This window comes from Melitaea cinxia, chromosome 16 (assembly GCF_905220565.1).
Source record: "Melitaea cinxia chromosome 16, ilMelCinx1.1, whole genome shotgun sequence".
In the NCBI taxonomy this organism is placed as follows: Eukaryota; Metazoa; Arthropoda; class Insecta; order Lepidoptera; family Nymphalidae; genus Melitaea; species Melitaea cinxia.
This window is the reverse complement of record NC_059409.1, coordinates 6747513-6767535: the sequence shown is the minus strand read 5'-3', so window position 1 is coordinate 6767535 and position 20023 is coordinate 6747513. Positions and strand designations below refer to the sequence as shown.

Here is a 20023-nt window from a genome sequence, read left to right as displayed (position 1 = left end):
TTGCCCTAAAATACTTTTTGTCAAAAAATATAAAATTTATTATCATCATACAAATAATATACAAGATTTGCTATGTTCCGGATCGACTCTGCTCAGAGGAGAGTTTTATATTTAGAGTCGCTTTTACACTTTAATCTAGGTCTCTTCACACGTGTAGAAATATACCTACACAGGTCTAAAATCTATACAAAGCACCTTATTCCATATATCCAGTATTACGTCTACTATTTTTATTATTACATCTATTTTTTTTCTTATAACATACACGATAGTCTGTTCCTACGGTATGCAACATTTTATTTCATTAATTCTTCTGTTATAGGTAACAGCCGACTGTTTTACTTAGCTATTTTTTTTTGATAAATATACATAAAAATAAAACATATATAAATAAACACAAATATTACACCCATACTCTAATAGGAATCGAACCCGCGACCCGCGGAGCAGAAAGTACAAACTGCGTCAATGAGCTAGTCATTTTTCATATAACAACTTCGATTATTGATGGCAAACATTTTTTCAGGAAATGTAGTTATTCGGTGCGGGTTGGGTGTTTTTTTTTTTGTAGTATTGTAGTGTTTACGGATGGCTGCATGGATGTCACGAGATTAAATCTTAGTGTAGGCCGTTGTGTGTGAGACGTTTACTTACTGTAGGTGTATTTAGTTTAGGATGGTTTCTAACTGTATCTATGTGAAATGATACACAATCTGTCAAGCGTCTTCAACTTCTTTCGTATATATAATAACATTGGAATTGGATTTGAACACAAAAATAGTAATAGTTTTATCCAAATAGGCTTCAAAAACACCTTTGAGTCGTTATTTTACAAAATAAAACTACAACTACTAAATGAACTACTACCTCCTATTCCAAATGCAGATTCTGCAGAGAGAACCGGCAAGAAACGCCGCAGTTACTCTTTTTTTAAAAAATAATACTCAACTCTGTTTTTATACAAATTGGGTGATATCTTGCATGAAATTCTGCGTCACTAAGTCCGTATGTCTTTATCGTTTATGTAGTTCTGCACCGAAAAATTATCGATTAATTTCTTTTTAATACAAACTCTAAATCTGTTCTCAGGATTTTGTTATACATGCAAATACCATAACCTAAAAAGGAGACAGAAAGTTGTGGTTACAATTTTGTTCTTCCTTCTCGTGTTTATATTGCGATTATTACTTTATAAATCAAAACATTCGATATTTCTGTCGTATACAAAATATTGTTATAAATATATTATGACGCAATTGTTAATATGTCTACCTCACGAAAAACATCCCGCAGGGAGACTTGAGCTCCAAGACCATAAATGCCGATCATAATAGTCCTTTTTGCGAAATAAATAGTCTCAATATCTGTAGAGTTACCTCACAGTAATAGACTGCAAGCCATAGCTGTGGAATATAATAATGGAATATATGGAATATAAATTATGGAAATAGCTTAAATATATTTAGCGTGCAGTAGCAAAATCGATCAGATGTCAAGCTTTTCTAACTGCGAAACTGCGAATGCTGCAGAGCTGAGTCTACCATTCCAGTATTACAAATGGGAGTTACTTCGCCATTATCATCAGTACTTTTAATGATTTGATAATTTAATAAGACTTCAACTATAAATTCCGTACTAAATATGTATCCAATGTCATTCGTGTCGTTTCAGCAACATCTCTCGAGTTTTCGTTCGTATCACTCACAGATTCATACACTCACATACATACCACATATCACATACATACTCATACACATTAGTCCTAAATCGCTTTATTGTAAATATTTTGTTCTCATATAAACAATGAATACACTAATGTGTTATGTACTGTTATTAAATTACACCTGCAATTATATGAGGTACTTTCAGTAGTAATATAATTTTTGAAACAAATAAATAAAGCTAAATAACTCTCTTGTATAATTGAAAAACCATTACATTATTATTTGAAAATTCATTCCAGTCGTGTACCTTTAATATCAATAAAAAAAGTAAATACGTAATCAGGCCGTGTTTATGCTTCAGGTTTATATCTCGTAAAATACGAATATTAAGAGTTTATGTTCGGAAGGTTATTATTATTTTACCACTTAAGAAGACGAATATTGAAATCGACTCGGAAAGTACTGAGGTAGTCGAATAAGAACTGGTCTTTTCTTGCCGCAATAGTTGAATGTTGTTTAAATAGGCTTATAACTTTGCCAGACTTTAATTAAAGTTATTGAAAATGTTCAAAATTTGTGAAAATTTGTGAAACTAATTACCAATCGTCTGCTATAGATGGACTAAGGCTGTAACCACCCCGAAATATGAGAATATATCTTTAACATAAACGTATGAATTGGGTGTCAAAAATACGTTGTAATTGAATTTAATTCTTCGCATCGTCTTTCTTGCCATAAATACTGTTTTATTAAAAACAAACAAAATATTACATTTGAATTTGGAATCTGTCTTTTTTATATGATTGTTCATTGTGTTTTCTTATATTTATTTTCACGCCAATATATATATTGTAAATTATTTTGTGATATTAAAATAGAGTAGGGTTATAGAGAGAACCGAATCGCTGTAATAGCATTACACAAAGGTATGGAGTCATATACAATTTTTAAAACTCTCCATACGCTTGATATTAGTCAAAGGTTTGTGTATCAGGCTGGGTACAATAAAACCTCCTCGGCTTATGAGAAAAAAAGATCTGGCCGTCCACGTAGAGTTAGAAAAAGGCGATCAAAACAGTAAGGGCAAAGAATTTGAATAAATCCTGGCCGAAAGAAAAAGGTTTTACTTCGGGAGATGAAGATAGTACCTAGTCCATGTCGCGAATTTTAAAAGATGACTTAGGACTTGCACCCTATAAGAGACGCACTCTTAACTAATAATTTAAAAAAGAATAGATTGTTAAAATCAAAACAACTACTTTACTTCAGCGGTGCGCTAAGGGACGTCACAGAAATTTTTTGATTACCGATAAGAATTTTTTTACAATTGAGCAATAATTTAACAAAAAAAAAATGACCGTTTCCATGGTGAAAGCTCTAAGGAAGCTTTCCAATTAGTCAACAGAGTACAACGTTGGCATTATCCGACTTCAGTTATATATATATATATATATATATATATATATATTTTTAGGAGAAACAAACTTATTTATTTAAAAAAAAGACAGAAAACCGAACACTTAACTTCTATTTATTACTCATTTTTACAAATATAACAATTATCACAAAAATTAACCTTAACCACTAACAATCGAAAATAATGACCGAGAATTACAATTTAAATTAACCAAGCAAACAACTGCTACTTTGAATATAAAAATGATCAACGCACTCGTCATGAAACAACGACCTATCGTTCCGAAAGCCGAGAAGCAAAAGAGCCCTCTGAACGGGTAGGGACTGCTTTTATTGACGTTATTGCATGACGTTACAAAACGTATTAGCGGGTAGGAAACTATTTTTATTAACACTGTTGCATGACGTCACGAAACGTATTAAAATAATCGAGCTTATGCTAACACGGCCTCTCCTGACCGTGCGCCGTCCCCGGTGCACATTTTCACCACGAACGCCGTCGGTGGACGCTGATAAGGACTCGAGCTCGCCGTCTCCAGGGAGAACTCCTGGAGAAGCAGTAGCGGGAGCCGTCGAAGGCCCAAGCTGAGCATTGTCACATTCATCGTCTGTAGCAGACTTATGTGATCAACGGACAGAGGCAGCATTAGACGATACCTACTATGTGATCAACGGACAGAGGCAGTATTACGCAATATCCACTATATGATCCAGGGACAGAGGCAGTATTACGCGATATCCACTATGTGATCCACGGACAGAGGCAGTATTACGCGATATCCACTATGTAATCAACGGACAGAGGCAGTATTACGCGATATCCATCAGGTGATCCACGGACAGAGGCAGTATTACGCGATATCCATCATGTGATCCAGGGACAGAGGCAGTATTACGCGATATCCCTTGGGCAGAGGCTGTATTACGCAATACCCATCACACAACATTTACTTTACCTTATGGGCAGAGGCAGTATTACGCGATACCCACGATGTGATCCAGGGACAGAGGCAGTATTACGCGATATCCCTTGGGCAGAGGCAGTATTACGCAATACCCATCACACAACATTTACTTTACCTTACGGGCAGAGGCAGTATTACGCGATACCCACTATGTGATCCAGGGACAGAGGCAGTATTACGCGATATCCCTTGGGCAGAGGCAACGCAATACCCATCACACAACATTTACTTTACCTTACGGGCAGAGGCAGTATTACGCGATACCCACTATGTGATCCAGAGACAGAGGCAGTATTACGCGATATCCCTTGGGCAGAGGCTGTATTACGCAATACCCATCACAGAAAGCAGACAGAGGCAGTATTACGCTTGTCTCAAATAACAAAACGGTCATTTTGTCACGTCGTGCCAGCAACGTGCAGGTGCCATCGCACGTGTACAGCTCCGCACCACGCCGCACCCATATACGGAGCCACCACACTCATGACTACGCCGACACGCGTGATCACACGTGAAGGCATCTCACATACCACACTATTCATGTACATTGCTGTAAAATACGGCAATTGGTTAGCTTGCTAATTCATGAAAAATATAGCAGTGTAAATATAGTACTGTGTGGCTACGGTACTAAGGAACATAGCCACCCCCTCTCTTTCCGCGGGTGTCGTAAGAGGCGACCAAGGGACAACACAGTTCCGCCACCACCGTGGAACCCAAAAAGCCAACCGGTGGCGGGACAACCATCCAACCGCTGGCCCCGAAATACACAGGCCGAAGATGGGCAGCAGCGCCCCCGGCGTGACAAAGCCAGCCCCGTGGCCACGAACCCGCCTCTCCAGCGTGGCGACCACGGACAAAACACACAAGTTCACGCCACGCTTGGTGCAAACTTGTGGAGGCCCATATCCAACAGTGGACTGTATAGGCTGTAATGATAATGACAGCAGAAGCTCCACGTTTGCTTACCCGTACTGCTACCATGGCGGTGTATACCAACCGCTATCGAAGAATACGAAGCACGTGTCCGGTGTCCACTCGCCAAGCCACTGAACCATACCATGTGTTCAGAGGCTGCTCGTATCGTCTTACCATAGGAGCCTGCCAACAACTTCAACTCGTATCGGTTATGCGGGAGTGCGCTAAGCACACTGTAAGTGCTTGCTAGATTTTAATCACAAAGACAAGGTCCTCTACAGCAAAGATTCGCCGTTTCTTAATAATTTGGCAATACAGATATAGCCTGTAAGACCTAGAAATTGGTTAACCTGTCTTGCGTTGGTAGGTTTCGGTGACTGAATAAGTGCCTCAATTTTACTAAAGCTCGGCCTCACCTGACCTTGGTAAATTAATCAACCAAGATATTCTACCTGTTTCTAAAAAGATACTCGACTTAAAGCTGCTTCACGTTCTATCCTGCATCACACAATCATTTAACCACGACTGCGCTTCATCCCGTAAACAACTACCCACACGACCTAAACTCGCGACAGAAATTAAACGACGAACGATCATTACTGGTCCTCTCGTTTAATCAAATTTTGGCATCGCCCTTAAAACAATTAGCGACTCGCGATAAGCCCTCAAAATCTTTTCTATAACACGTCTACTTCACGTCAACTTCACTATACCACGCTCTAAAATTGTGTACAGCTGGATCAAAATTTGATACATAACTCTGCGGCTCTCGTGGACGCATCGTTCTCCACTACAGATACGTTACCAGTTTCGTACGTAAGTTTGCAACAAATTTCGTGATGAGTTGACTCTCGATTGCTCGGTAGCAGACGTAGACTCGGTAGAGTCGTAATCGCATTTATCGTATGATTAATTGAACTACTATCACTGCGCGAACGATATCTACCCGAAAGTAACGAATACTCACTGCTACTGCGTGATAACCGTTCGCGACTCTCTGAACACAGCCTGTGTGGTCACAGGGAACGTTCAGTAAGTTGACACGACGCCCACTCGCGACGATTGCACACACCTGAGATAACCTTTCATAGTCAGATTCACTTCGCGATCTATGACGACGGCGATTTACCCGTGACGGCCTATTGCGCGTTTGTTCGTTCCTCATAGATTTACCGCGGGACTGCCTATTTTCACGGCTAGGAGTCCTGCCTGATCGACTATGTGAACACGAACCGCACGATCGTGAACGCGGCATGACGATTTCAAATTAACGGCTGTTTGCTTATGAAGTGGTGTCGTAAGGAGCAATCCCACTTCTGATTTTAGGAGAAACAAACTTATTTATTTAAAAAAAAGACAGAAAACCGAACACTTAACTTCTATTTATTACTCATTTTTACAAATATAACAATTATCACAAAAATTAACCTTAACCACTAACAATCGAAAATAATGACCGAGAATTACAATTTAAATTAACCAAGCAAACAACTGCTACTTTGAATATAAAAATGATCAACGCACTCGTCATGAAACAACGACCTATCGTTCCGAAAGCCGAGAAGCAAAAGAGCCCTCTGAACGGGTAGGGACTGCTTTTATTGACGTTATTGCATGACGTTACAAAACGTATTAGCGGGTAGGAAACTATTTTTATTAACACTGTTGCATGACGTCACGAAACGTATTAAAATAATCGAGCTTATGCTAACAATATATATATATATATATATATAACTGAAGTCGGATATGTGTGTGTGTAATATATATACATACATATATACATATATATATATATATATATATATATATATATATATATATATATATATAAACAAAATAACTAAAGTTTCTGTTTGTCATTTGAAGTTTAGATTCATTATGACATCACACGTTTTCACTCGTTATAAATTATATTTCAGAAAATAAATAACTAAAACCATTTTTCGTTCCAATATTATTTTTGTACAAAAAGTAGCGAAACAGAACAAAATTGTGACTAGCCGCGCAAATTGAATTGCATAGATTGTAGATTGTATCTCAATAGACAAAATGTTAGGAACCATATGAGTACAAAATATTTTAGGTAATTGGAAAATAATAATTAGAATAATATATAATCATAATACTCAACCAACAATATTATTTCTCAATATTTGTGATTTTACGAGTCAAAATATATGTCTAATGCAAGCTTAAGATTTATTCTGGCCGGCTTCTACCCATAGATTAATTTAGGTTATGTCAAAAATAAGTAATCTATCAAAAGTGATTATATTATCAATCTTGTCTAATGAAGTTATCCTTTCGTGTAATATACAAGTTATCTATGTTGTTAACTCGACATGACTGATATTATATTGTAGTATGCTTGATTTACGAGTATAAGCTTATCTCGTGCTGCATATATTATTGTCCTTTTTTGGATTAGCTACCAGTACATTTCCATTATTTAAAATATTCGTAACCTTCGTACCTGTTCGTAATTGAAACGTTATTTAGTTTTGGTAAATAATACAAAACATTAAAATATTATTTTTAGTATAGGTTTTCAATAGGAGCTATTAGGATGCGCAACCAGTACAAATGTAGTTTGAAAAAATATCATATATGTTGGTTATCATAGATTTCTTTCCGAAGACAATAGGACAGAGGACAATAGGGGCAATACTGTCCCTTGAGATTTGTTGTATTTATTCAATCTTTTGCAAAGTAGACTTTGCATGTATGAAATAAAAGGTTACCAAATAACATTATAATTTTTTATGTAGTAATAAAACGTAAAATTCAAAGAAATAGGTAAACAAACAAATAAGTCAAGCGTCAAGAAGCTGATAGTGGAACATTTCATTAAACTATATTTCATGTAAATTCACAGTGCACGCAAATTGAATATGACCCGACGGGCGCCGGTCACGCGAAAGTCATAAGTCATTTTAACAGCTTGCCGTGAATGATTTATTTAAGATTACGTTATTTATTCATGTTGATTATAGAAGATTAAATCTGTGTTTATTATTAACGTAATTGATACAAGTAGTAATAATAAAAGCTTCTAGTAGTAATGTTGTTAATAATTCAATAGCTAATTTTATTATCAACTGTTTTAAATGTTCGAGTCAATTTGTAGAATGAATTTTTCGTTTAATGAAAAGTAGGTAGTTTGTTTAGTTTCGATAAAAAACAATATATTCTATAAAATTTTATGATTGCCTGTAATTTTATTCAAATAATTTGAATATTTAAATTAAAATGGATTTTACGCACAAAATTAGCTTAGGTAAAATATCAATTTTATAAATGATCACATATTATATTAGAACTCACCTCTATCTCCATCTGGTCCACTATCATGCTCAGACTCTGATTCGTCCCATATCGTATCAGTAGCAATCTTCTGACGAGAGCATTCGATCCAGTAGCCAGGGGTTGGGATGAGATTGTGTGGGTATTCTTCGCAGAATTCATCTGTAAAATAGGCACTCATTAATTTCAGTTGTTCAGAACTTTCGAAGGCAATTTGTCTAAAATTGCGACACAACGGAGTATGAAAATTGGGAACAAAACTAATTTTTATCAAGCTTGATGTTGTTAAATCCTATCTGTGTTTATGTTATGCTTATTACTTAGGATAATTGGAGATAAATTAGCAATTAATGGAAAGTTTTTAGTTCAATATTTTATCAAGCGAAGTAATAATTAGAAAACTACTACTACTTAAGTAATGTAATTTAGTAAGTTCGCAAAAATATTTGTAACAATTCAAATTTTAGTAGTTTTTCTTTTGGCGAGTCGGGTTTCGAATACCCCAAAAATATCTAAATTCCTAAATATTGTAGTTCGTGACCAGTAAATTGGCGTCATAGACCGTCCCGGATTACGAACACTTGCAAGTACGTTCCATGTAACAAGTACCCTAAAAGTTGTCGATACGACAGGCAAGGCAATGGTTCGTTATGTAGATTCACCTAGATTTGTATTTACTATATTATATTACGCCAAAGAGATAAGGTTATATTTGTAAGTAAATAGGTCGTATATTAAAAAATGAATTTATTATTCATTTAAATTAACTAGTCTTATAATAATTAAACATAAGGAATGACTTAATGAAAATACTGAGTACGGAGTAGTAAAAACTTAAAATTTACTGAGCCTTATCGCCGTTAGCTTGATCTTTTACTTCCTTCCGGACCGGTCCAGTCTGGGTGATAGGCACCGCACGTTCACCCTGCACAGCAGGTGGGACTTTGCGTGGAGCAGTGATCGTCAACACTCCATCAGATGACAAATTATAAAATAAAAAATATTAACAGAAGAACACTTTTTTGAATTGGTTCGATAAAAAAAAAACAGGCTTAGAAAATATGTCTATGAATTAGGGTTAGTTTCATTTTCACCAAGTCTGAGTTTTAGACCTTACAGCAAAACTACTTCGAAGATAAAGTAGTCACCTATGAATTTACTGAGTTCCAAAAGAGGTTCTGGAAGCGGGACTTTTGAATCACTGCATTAGAGAGGTTCAAAGGATTGGAAAGACTTTGCACCCCAGAGTAGGATTGTAGATCCATATAGCTATTGAGTAACACATCCAAAAAGTGGACTAAAGAGTGGATTTCTGTTACTTTTTAGACTTTACTATCTACATTACTACTACATATCTCTGAAAATCTGAATTCGGTGAAGCTTTGGACAATTTGATGAGCCATATGTTGGCTTTCAATCGTTTTCGTAATCTTTAATACTTGTACATTCTATACAGCTATCGGTTTGACATACCAGTTGTGACCTCAGTACAGTCCATGGTTTCAGGAAATCGGAGTTATATTTTTACCGTAGCGTACATATTGTGTGGTTTGTGACAATAAAATTTTTGAAAACCGGCTTGATCGGTAAATTGATCAGATGTATAAAGAATGCGACGGCTTTCAGATTTGCCATTTCAATACAAAAAAATATATTTCAATATAGTTTTTATTCTTAAATCTTATTAATTTATGTTATATGTATCTCCTAGTCCAAACCATTAAATCGAAGAAATTTGATATACCTTAACATATTTTTAAAGTAAAAACGCAACATCAATGAGCTCTTCGTCACAATTGTTGGTTTAGCTGATTGAAGGCTGTGACAATAAGTTCATTTTACTATACTATGTATATACATATACTTATTCCTATGTCGGGAGTGAGTGCTTTTTACCTTACTTTCCAAAAAAAAGAAGAGATTCTCAATTCGTCTGTATTTTTTTAATGTATGTTTCCTCAGAACTTTTGACTGAGTCGACCAGTTTCAACGATTTTTATTTTAATCGAAAAGTAGTGTGTGTCATATGGTTCCATTTAAATTTAATTGCGAACTAGCAAGTAATTTTTGCTTATATCTAATAATGCGTATTTATTTGACTATTTTTTCATCGACTTACGTTGTGTTATACCGCATTACTTTTCATTGGGTATATCAATTTTGATGATTATTATAAAAGCTGATTCTTGTTATGTGGTTTCTTTAAAATTCGGTCGAGATATAATAATAATTTTTTTGCTTATTTACTTGACTGTTTTTTTCGTCATCTTACGTTGTATTATACCTTATAACTATTTACTGGGTGCACCGATTTTAATATTTGTTGTATAAATCAAAAGCTAATACTTGTCATGGAACCATCCATTTAAATATAACCGAAATATAATGAGACGTACAAATACACCATTAATTACATTGTATACAATTTATTACGAATCAATTATATTATAAATCACTTTAAAAATTGAGCCAGTTCAATCTGTGGAGTTGTGTCAGATTCATAATATTATTATCTGTGGAGTTACCGTGCCTAATTTGAAAAGTTCTTTTATTAGCAAACTCTCAGGAGAGAAGCTTAAGCGGGAACGGAGTATCAGAAACTCGTGGAACTGAATAAATCCGGTTTACTTAATAACTTTTTTCGCTAAATCCTTTTTCATTTGATGTAACGGAATCGCCATAACTGCTGTTATTGGTTTGTTTTGAGAAGAAATTCCGATTTAGTTGGTAAATTGTATATAAGTATTTATAGAATTTGGGTCATTCAGTTATCAACGAAGGATTATGTTAATACACTTTCTAACTTAATATGTATTGTAACAGTTACTTAAATAGCTTTAGTACCTATAATAAAATTTATAAGACGTGATATTTGAATATATGATTCAGACGTAATTGATATATTTACTTAAAATGAAATTGTGTGAAAGTTTATACTATCTGTCAAGAATCGAAATCAGACTGACCGGCTTCCCTGTCTATCTCAATTACCTTTGCCCTTTGGATCAACCCAAAATTCCAAGTTATCACTAGATAGCATCGAGTTATCGCATTCAATTTATTAACTTTCCCTTTATTCGACCTTAGGCTGATTATTTAAATACAAACGAAATCGTAAATTATAGATTTAGGTTTTGATAATGAAATGATAAATTAACAAAACATAAAATTCGAAGTGCTAGTTTAAATTTGTAAAGAGTATTTATGAAAAATATTTACAATAATAAGCGTGTCTGTTGCTGACGTCACTTTAGAACGGGCTAAGTTTTGAATAAAATATTTACATTGGGTCCCACAGACCGCAGAGCCAAATGTCCATCCACAAATATGACTGGCGAAAACGAATATTATGCCAAGTTCCTACCTTTATTGAATATTTCATAAAAATGTTACTTTTGAATCACCTTTCACTTTCCATCTGAAATTACATGAGGTCCTTTTACGGGCATCGATTATTGATATATGTTTTAAGGCTCCGTTAATCTCTTTTCAATATACTCAATCCTTTGTGTATTTGACGGGGAAAGGGTCGAATTAGGATAGTTTCCTATTTGGTAAGGGATTAATATAAACGACACGTGCTATAAAATACCTTTGTTATAAATGCTGCCCTTGTGTATTGAAGTTATGGTAATGTCGTTTTAAATGTCTCTTTTTATATTTGGAGTAGTATACAAGTACTCGTAAATAAAAATATAATTTACGAGTATAAGACAATAAGTATGTGTCGATTTTAGGAAACAAAAAAATATATATTTTATAAAAATCTACATATGTATCATCAGTTATTTTATATCAAAATTTTAATGGTATATTAACTTTTAAGTCTCGGTCACCTTAATGTGGCATTGGCGAAGGGATAGTTAACCATATTGTCATCTTTACCACTTGTCCCTAACTCTTCTTTACATCCTACCTTACATATAATTGTATAATATAAATTTCATAGAGGCGGACTTTGTGAATTTCTTAGCTATGTATTGAACTTTTGCACTTGGGCCCTTGTGTTGTGTTTTTGTGATATAGATAGGTAAACATTATTTATGTATGTTAAGCATGAATAACGTACCTATTAAACCTATTAACCTACCTATTAATCTATTCACTTGTAAATATGTCATATTTCTGTTGTAACATTTGATTAAACTTCTACTAAATAACACTTCAAAAATATAGTAATGTATTACTATAATTTTGAAGTTTTAGTTCAATTTAATGAAATAACTTTTTTCGGATTTTATCGCGGTTTATTATTAACTTTTGATTCCCGACGTTTCGGATACTTTACAGCAACCATGGTCACGGGAGGTTTTAGTTCAACTTTAAGAGTTTGAGTTTATGTAGGTTAAAATTTAAAGATTACAAAAAACTGGTATTTCAAGCGCACCGATAAATTTCCCACGTGATTTTTCTACCTAACGTGATAATTGCAAAATTAACCGTTTTTCTTGGTTTAATTGGAGGTAAATAAACAGAATCGACAAGTAAATGGTTTAATAAATTGGTAATATTAGCCGGTCATACTTGTAGTAGTTCATAGTAGTCTTAGAACATTGACAGTTTTGCGAATTTAAACCAGTTTTAATTAAATTAATTTAGTACTTTTGACAGATAGAAGAAAGTTTGATAGAAAGAAAATATTGGCTTCACAATGAATCAAAGAGACTACAAAATGTTTTTAATGTACAGACTTAGACTTGTTGCAATTTTATTTAAATTAGACATAACCCTAAATTTTATATTAGTGCAACATAAAGAATACGTAAAATATATAGAACACTTTTTACTTCAACCATTTCCTTAATTATGGAAATTTTTCACAATGTTCTTCTTCAAGTTCTTCTGTAGATCCTGAGGGCAACATAGAACACGCGATTCACTGTAAGGTAGAACACCAAACTTTAAAAAATATGCTTGGCGTTCATACTTAGAGTGTACCGAATGTTCGAAGTCTTCTTAAGTCTTCATTTTCATCTCATTACAAATTATAAATATGATACTCAGCGGAAGAGAGACTCGTATGATAAAAAAGTCAATACAGAGTTTAGATTAAATTTTGTAACATCATAATACAAATAAATAAAATTGGAGTGTGTTTGTTATATTAAAATAATCGTTTTTTATTAAATGCATATTGATGTATACACGGTACATATAACAAAATAACATTTTTTAAAATTTTTGTCTGTCTGTCTGTCTGTTTGTTCCGGCTAATCTCTGAAACGGCTGTACTGATTTTGACGGGACTTTCACTGGCAGATAGCTGATGTAATAAGGGGTAACTTAGGCTACTTTTATTTAAGAAATTTATTTATTTTGTAACTCTGTGAACTGAACAATATTAATTTTTTATTCCACGCGGACGAAGCTAGTATTAAAATAATTTTATACAAGGATAAATTTGAAAACGTCATAATATCTCTCTTACGCCGCTTACATGATATTACTTACATTATGTACTTATGCATATTTAATAAAACCAATGGTTATAATAATTTACAGCATTTATTTTGTGTATTAATAATAGTTATAATTAAAACAACTACACTATAATGTAATAAGTGGTCTCCTTTTTGATATCAGCATAAAGAAAAAAAAATCTGAAAACTATTTCAGTAAATTTTGAAATACATCATATAAATAGTCAATGAATCTAATGGCCGGGCCCTTACTAACAAGTACCTTATTAATATTTTTTTAGTTTAGGTTTTGACTCATCATCAGTGATGATGATGTGATATACTAAAAAATGATAAAATAAAAAAAAAAAACATTTCCAATAGATAGATGAGAGGGAACAGACTTGATATACCAAAATACGCAGAAGACTAAAACCTTTAAAAATATTTACGAAAAAATATAAAAACTCATTTTCTTAGCGAGAACATTCTGTTGACATCAGTAGGTACCTCATGGTGTTTAGCGAGAAACATACGACGGAAATATTAATTTCCGCTTCATGAAAAAGGTTTTCATTTCATGTGCGGAACGAAACCGATCACAAAGTGACCCAAATTATATTTGAACGAGACTACAATAATATCGATATCGAAAACTACACATTACACGACACAACTACATTCACAATTGGATAAAAATCGTGTTTGCTTTTGAGAAATTATTGTCTTTTTCTATAAATTATTATTATTATTTATTTGATCTGAAATTAAATAAAAATTTGTTTCGAATCTTAAGGGTCAAATAGACACTTTAAAATAAAGATATATGTTGACGCGAGACACTTTCCGATGTCAAAACCACGTTTCTACCAGTGTATACGCGAACCTGTTTGTTTCACTATATAACACCTATTTTCGTGACGAAAATAGGTGAAATATGAAACGAAATGTTCATATATCGTTCGATTTTACGAAAAAGGAACGATGCTTCCATGGTTGGTGTGGTGTCTATCGGACGGTCGTGCTACATCCATTTTTATTCTTATTCGAGTCGTCAGACTCTTAACATTAATCGTTTGAGTATTAATGTTAGAATTTGTATTCATTGAAGCATTATTATCGAGTGTAACGTTTAAGTTATTGATTAAAGTGTTGTAAAATTATTGTTTTGTATCGAAAATAGTTTTGCTATGAAACGAATTATTACGACGTACAGCAGGAACATGATTATATTGAAGATAGTGATGTCATATTGCTGACGTCACTTTATTAAGAAGCCTACTCTAGAGAACCCTCTTCGTTATATATATCTATATAAAACGACTATTATATTAGCGAATTTCATTTATTTTCATTGCTTTCGACTCGATTGAACATCTTGCAAGGGAACGCAACCTGAAGGCAGCCTCGACTGTTAGCGATTTTTTTCTGATGAACAGGCTTATCAGAAGGATATTGATAACTAGAACTTAGAAATTTGCTCCAAGAAAACGGACAAAAGTTTGTTTGATAATTAATCGTCTACAGGTTAACTTTAAAATATGGAAGTTCATAACCTTTTTTCTACTTCGTCATTTAAACAGAACGGCGAGATACAAAAGAGAAACAGAAAATCATCAATCATCAAGCATCTTTATTTATTCGATATCCATGTGCCCATGAGCTGAGCTTATGGTAAGTAATAATAACTTACCATAAGCTCAGCAGCAACAACTTATTAGTTCCTCTATTTTTTGCAGCTATTATTTAAGATAAAAGTGGAAAGATATTTTATGAGCAAGCTCGTTTACCTCAGGTTTCTTTTCACTACGCTAGATAGTCGTTAAGTGTAGTCTCGTTCAAATATAATTTTTTAAGATATAAGATAAATCACATAGAACATATTATTTTAGAAAAAAAATCTTTGGTCTAGATAAAAGGTCCACACAAAAAAAATCTATTCGAAATGCGGTAGGTTATTGAACTCACGATGGTTAGATTACCCACAAGGTACTACGACCACAGTCATACCTCATCTTTTATAATTTAATAGGTTATTTTACATAAATTAAATATAACATCAATACAATATTTCAACATAAATACTTTAATTAAAAACACGAATAAACGTTGATTAAACGCCGATATGCCTATAAAGTCATTTTTGGCGTTTGTTGAATAAATGAACCGAAACACGGCAGTCTCTAAATGGGATTTTTTTTCATAAAGTCCGTGCTTTATCATTTCATGTGAAGGTTTAATTAATATTTCACTGTGTGTTTTGGCTCTCAGTAAACCTAAACCTGAGCTTTCCCAGATTTTAATTTGATATCGCGTTACCTTTATGTTCGTGTTTTTGTATAAAATAATTAAAAACATACAAATGCTTAGAGAATCTCGTTTTATTAAAATTTTAGTTTTATTTATAACTATTAAATTTCGTTTAGCTGTATTAAATTTGATTGTATGGGATTACTTAGGTGTACACAACAGTTTTGTAATAATATCTTTCTTCACGAAGAAGATTGCACGTAAAAAAAACTGTTAATAATATACTCCTATAATATAATTATCTTATTATAATTTTTATTTTCTTTAAGAAAAATCTTATTTTAGTATTCGTCATTTTCAGCTGTAATGATAACGACATGAAAAAAAAAATTACATAAAGATTTACCTTATAAATATTAGGAATCTTGTTTACATATTTAAATTACGGTGCAAAAATAAACAATTTTAAATTGTCTTGAAAGGCATAAAATGAATAATTTAAGATTGTTTTATATGTAAAATAATATGGAGGTTTCCGCAGATCGCAACTTGTACGAACTCAAATATATTAACCCGACAGGATGATCCGGCAAACACAATTTAGGTTGACACTGTCTAACTTTTTCTTTTAAACCCTGATACGTATCTTTAGTTTATCCAATTTAGATGGAAACGAATGGAAATCTTTCGAGGTAATACTTAGGGACAGAAAGAAGATTATTCTGGAGTATTTTCAGTTTTTTCTTTTATGGCAAATAGTTTAATAAACGTATTGTAAATTATAATCGGTCCACAGCTTCAATTGTTATTTGTAAAAAACTTAGTACAAAAGTAAGTTCCAGCATCCACTTTAAATTTAAATTATATTTCTCGGTCAGTTTTAATCGTAGGAATAAGTCTGTTTTATCGCTAATCTGATTCGAAGCATTAAATAAGATCCTGTGGTTTAATTTTGTCTTTGAGTGACTTTAAATTTTGTAATCTGTTTTACTCTTTATTAAGACCTTACGAAAATTTATTATAAAATTTATAATAAAATACGAGTCTCGATATTGAAAATAAAAGTTAAAGTAGTGTTTTTTTTAAATATAATTACTAAGTCGGCGAACAAGCTTACGGCTCACCTGATGGTAAGTAATTACCGTAGCTTATAGACGTCTGCAACACCAAAAGCATCGCAAGCGCATTGCTGACTCTATCTTCAATTTTATATATATTTATATTATTTATTATATTCTTCTAGGAGCTCTGGTCACCTTATTCACTAATAAGAACACAACATTGCTTAAAACCAGTATTATTTAGTTGTGATCTTCTGTAAGGTTAAGGTAGTACCCCAGTCGAGCTGATCCATATTTTGAACAGGAAATTTCCTGTTGTGCTCAGTTATATGTATTTGCTCACAAACGAAAAAAACCAACTTAAATTAAGTAATTTAGTAGATCAAAAAATAGTCAAGTAAATACGAATTATTAGATATAACTCGAAAAGTACTTGTTAGATCTCAATAAAATTTAAATGCGACAACATGACATGCAAAAAAATCATCGAAATCGAAAAAAAAAAAAACCGCTTAGGTACATGATAGAATAATACATTGCGGTCACGTAGCCTATGTACATATGCATATGATAAATGATGATTTTACTTGTAGAGTATAACAACAACGTATAACTCATTTGTTAAAATAAGTTTGATTCTCTTCGAGTTACAAGAGAAACATACACATATGACTGCTTATTACGCTATCCTATTCTTTGGGATGCTGTGTTCGAGTATTTACACTAAAAAGTCGAAATAGTCACACAAGAGCGTCTGTTTGATATTGTAGAATGAAAACTATACAAACAAAGTATAGCAATCCTCATTTACATCTACCTGTTTACTATTTATGAAGAAACTAAATTAAATGATAAATAACATCGCAAAACGAATAAATATGGAAATAAATAAACCAGTATACGCTCTGTAAATACTACCTTTGATGTTGTGCAAAACTAAATACACCAACGATAATTATTATATTTCACAAACACCGCGCAATATCATAAAGTGAGGATTCCATCTATATCTATTTTATTGAAACATTTGTACTATTTTATTTACAGATTACTGATAAAATACTGTTTATTTTTAACAAATTATTGTAATAATCATTTATCATCAATAATCAATTATCATAATCTAATTTTTACCTACAAATATACTATGAACCCACAACGTATTCAATTCTGAACGTCCTGTGATAAGTGATATAAGTCGAGTTATACACTTTTTGTGATTTTAACATGGACATTATCAGAAAAGATGAACGAAATTTGGGTCCAATTCACGTTCTTTTATCTGTTATAGTTACAGAAATAATTTTATTTACAGTGTTAATATAACTGTGTTAAAAATTAGTTAATATTGATAATTGTCTAGTTTTACACCTTTGTCAAAAATTACTATAATTTTATATATTCTACACTATTTTTCGTGCTTTGTGATTTAAATGCGGTTGTATTCAATTTCACATCTAATGAATACTGATGTATTTCGCGTTATATCCCTTTGAAATTAAAACTTTCATAAACTGATAATATTCAAGCAAAACAAGGGAATGGGTGTGTTAAAAACATGTTTAAAGAGTTATCTGTTCTTTTTTTTGTTTAAAAACATTGTATTATGATTTTATTGTTCTTGAATCGGACATAGCCCGCGGATACCCAACCAAGCCAAGGGGGGGCTTGGTTGGGTATCTGTTAGGGATTGCCACTGGTTCAAAAAAAAAAAATGGATTATTGTTCTTCAGTTTACACAAAGACAAGTTATAAGTGTACTTTATTTAACTGTACAAATTTCATTAATCACACAACTTTATTACTTCATAATTGTGAATAAAGGTACAACTCAAAAGTTTTCATCGCAAATTATTTTTAAAATTATTATTATTATTTATTTATTGACCAAAAATAAAATAAAATGTGTATTGAAAGACAATGTTTTACTGTACAAAAGAAGACACCCCAGTTAAATCTAGTTCACTTTCCTGTTGAACAACAATTTTCTGAATTTTTTTTTGCTCTCCTATGAATGATGATTGTGGACTTGTATGTCACAACAGGCACAGAATTATAAGTATTGTTGTTATAAACATTTAATATGAATTAACAGTTTTATGTTTCTGTTTATGTTGTTAAGGGAGCTAATATAGGTAGAAATTAAATAATTTCATAATTTTATAATAATGATCTACAATATCATTTTGTATTACCTTGTATCGTCCATTATAGTAAAATCGTCGTAAAATATTTGTGTATGTTTAAACCTTAATTCTAATAATAAAGGCATCAACGACGAAATTGTAATTAGATCACAATAACAAGCTGTCACAACCATTACAAGGATTAGACATACTGTAACAAAACAAAGCCTCTAACTGTACATGTTTCCTCCATTTTAGTCTGACAGTTATTGACTAGCCGACGGGGGTTGAAAATACAATGCAGTCAGTATATGAATAGAAATCCGAGGAGTGTCAGCCGAATTTAACAACGAAATAGCATCGAAAACAACAGATGCAGACATTCTATGCTGACATATATGTATGTCAGCATAGACTATGGTCTATTTTTCGTATGCAATATAGACAAAATACTAATAACTTCACCTATCTTGAAATGTTACTCGTATATTAAGATATTTCAGTAAATATTGTGTACGGTTTTCTAACTTATTATATATATTTTCATTTTGATTTTATATTTGTAGTTTGCAAAACTATCAAACTGAAATATTTAGTATAGACCGATTTATACCATGACTAAACTAATTCGAATTATAAATAAAAGGTGTAAGATTCATATTGGCGAGGAAATGTTTATCATTGCATAGAACAAAACAAAGTCGCTTCCCGTTGACTGTTAGCTTAGATCTTTAAAACTACGCAACGGATTTTGATGCGGTTTTCTTTAGTAAATAGAGTGATTCCAGAGAAAGGTTTATATGTATAGTACATGCATAATATAGTAGAGGAATACTAATAGTATTTGCAACCGTGCGAAGCTGGGGTGGGTCGCTAGTATTAAAATATAAAGAAATAGAAATTATTTTATTTTGACCA

The 20023-nt window shown here is 32.7% G+C and overlaps 1 protein-coding gene across 1 annotated transcript in view; it reads right to left on the bottom strand.

Annotated features, from left to right (window-relative positions):
* The window catches only part of LOC123661238, a 104685-nt gene that overhangs the window by 55465 nt on the left and 29197 nt on the right, over positions 1 to 20023 (bottom strand). Inside the window, exon 6 of the mRNA XM_045596224.1 lies at positions 8287 to 8431. Within this exon, the coding sequence (XP_045452180.1) occupies positions 8287 to 8431 (145 nt within the window). The remainder of the gene's footprint in view (positions 1 to 8286; positions 8432 to 20023) is intronic.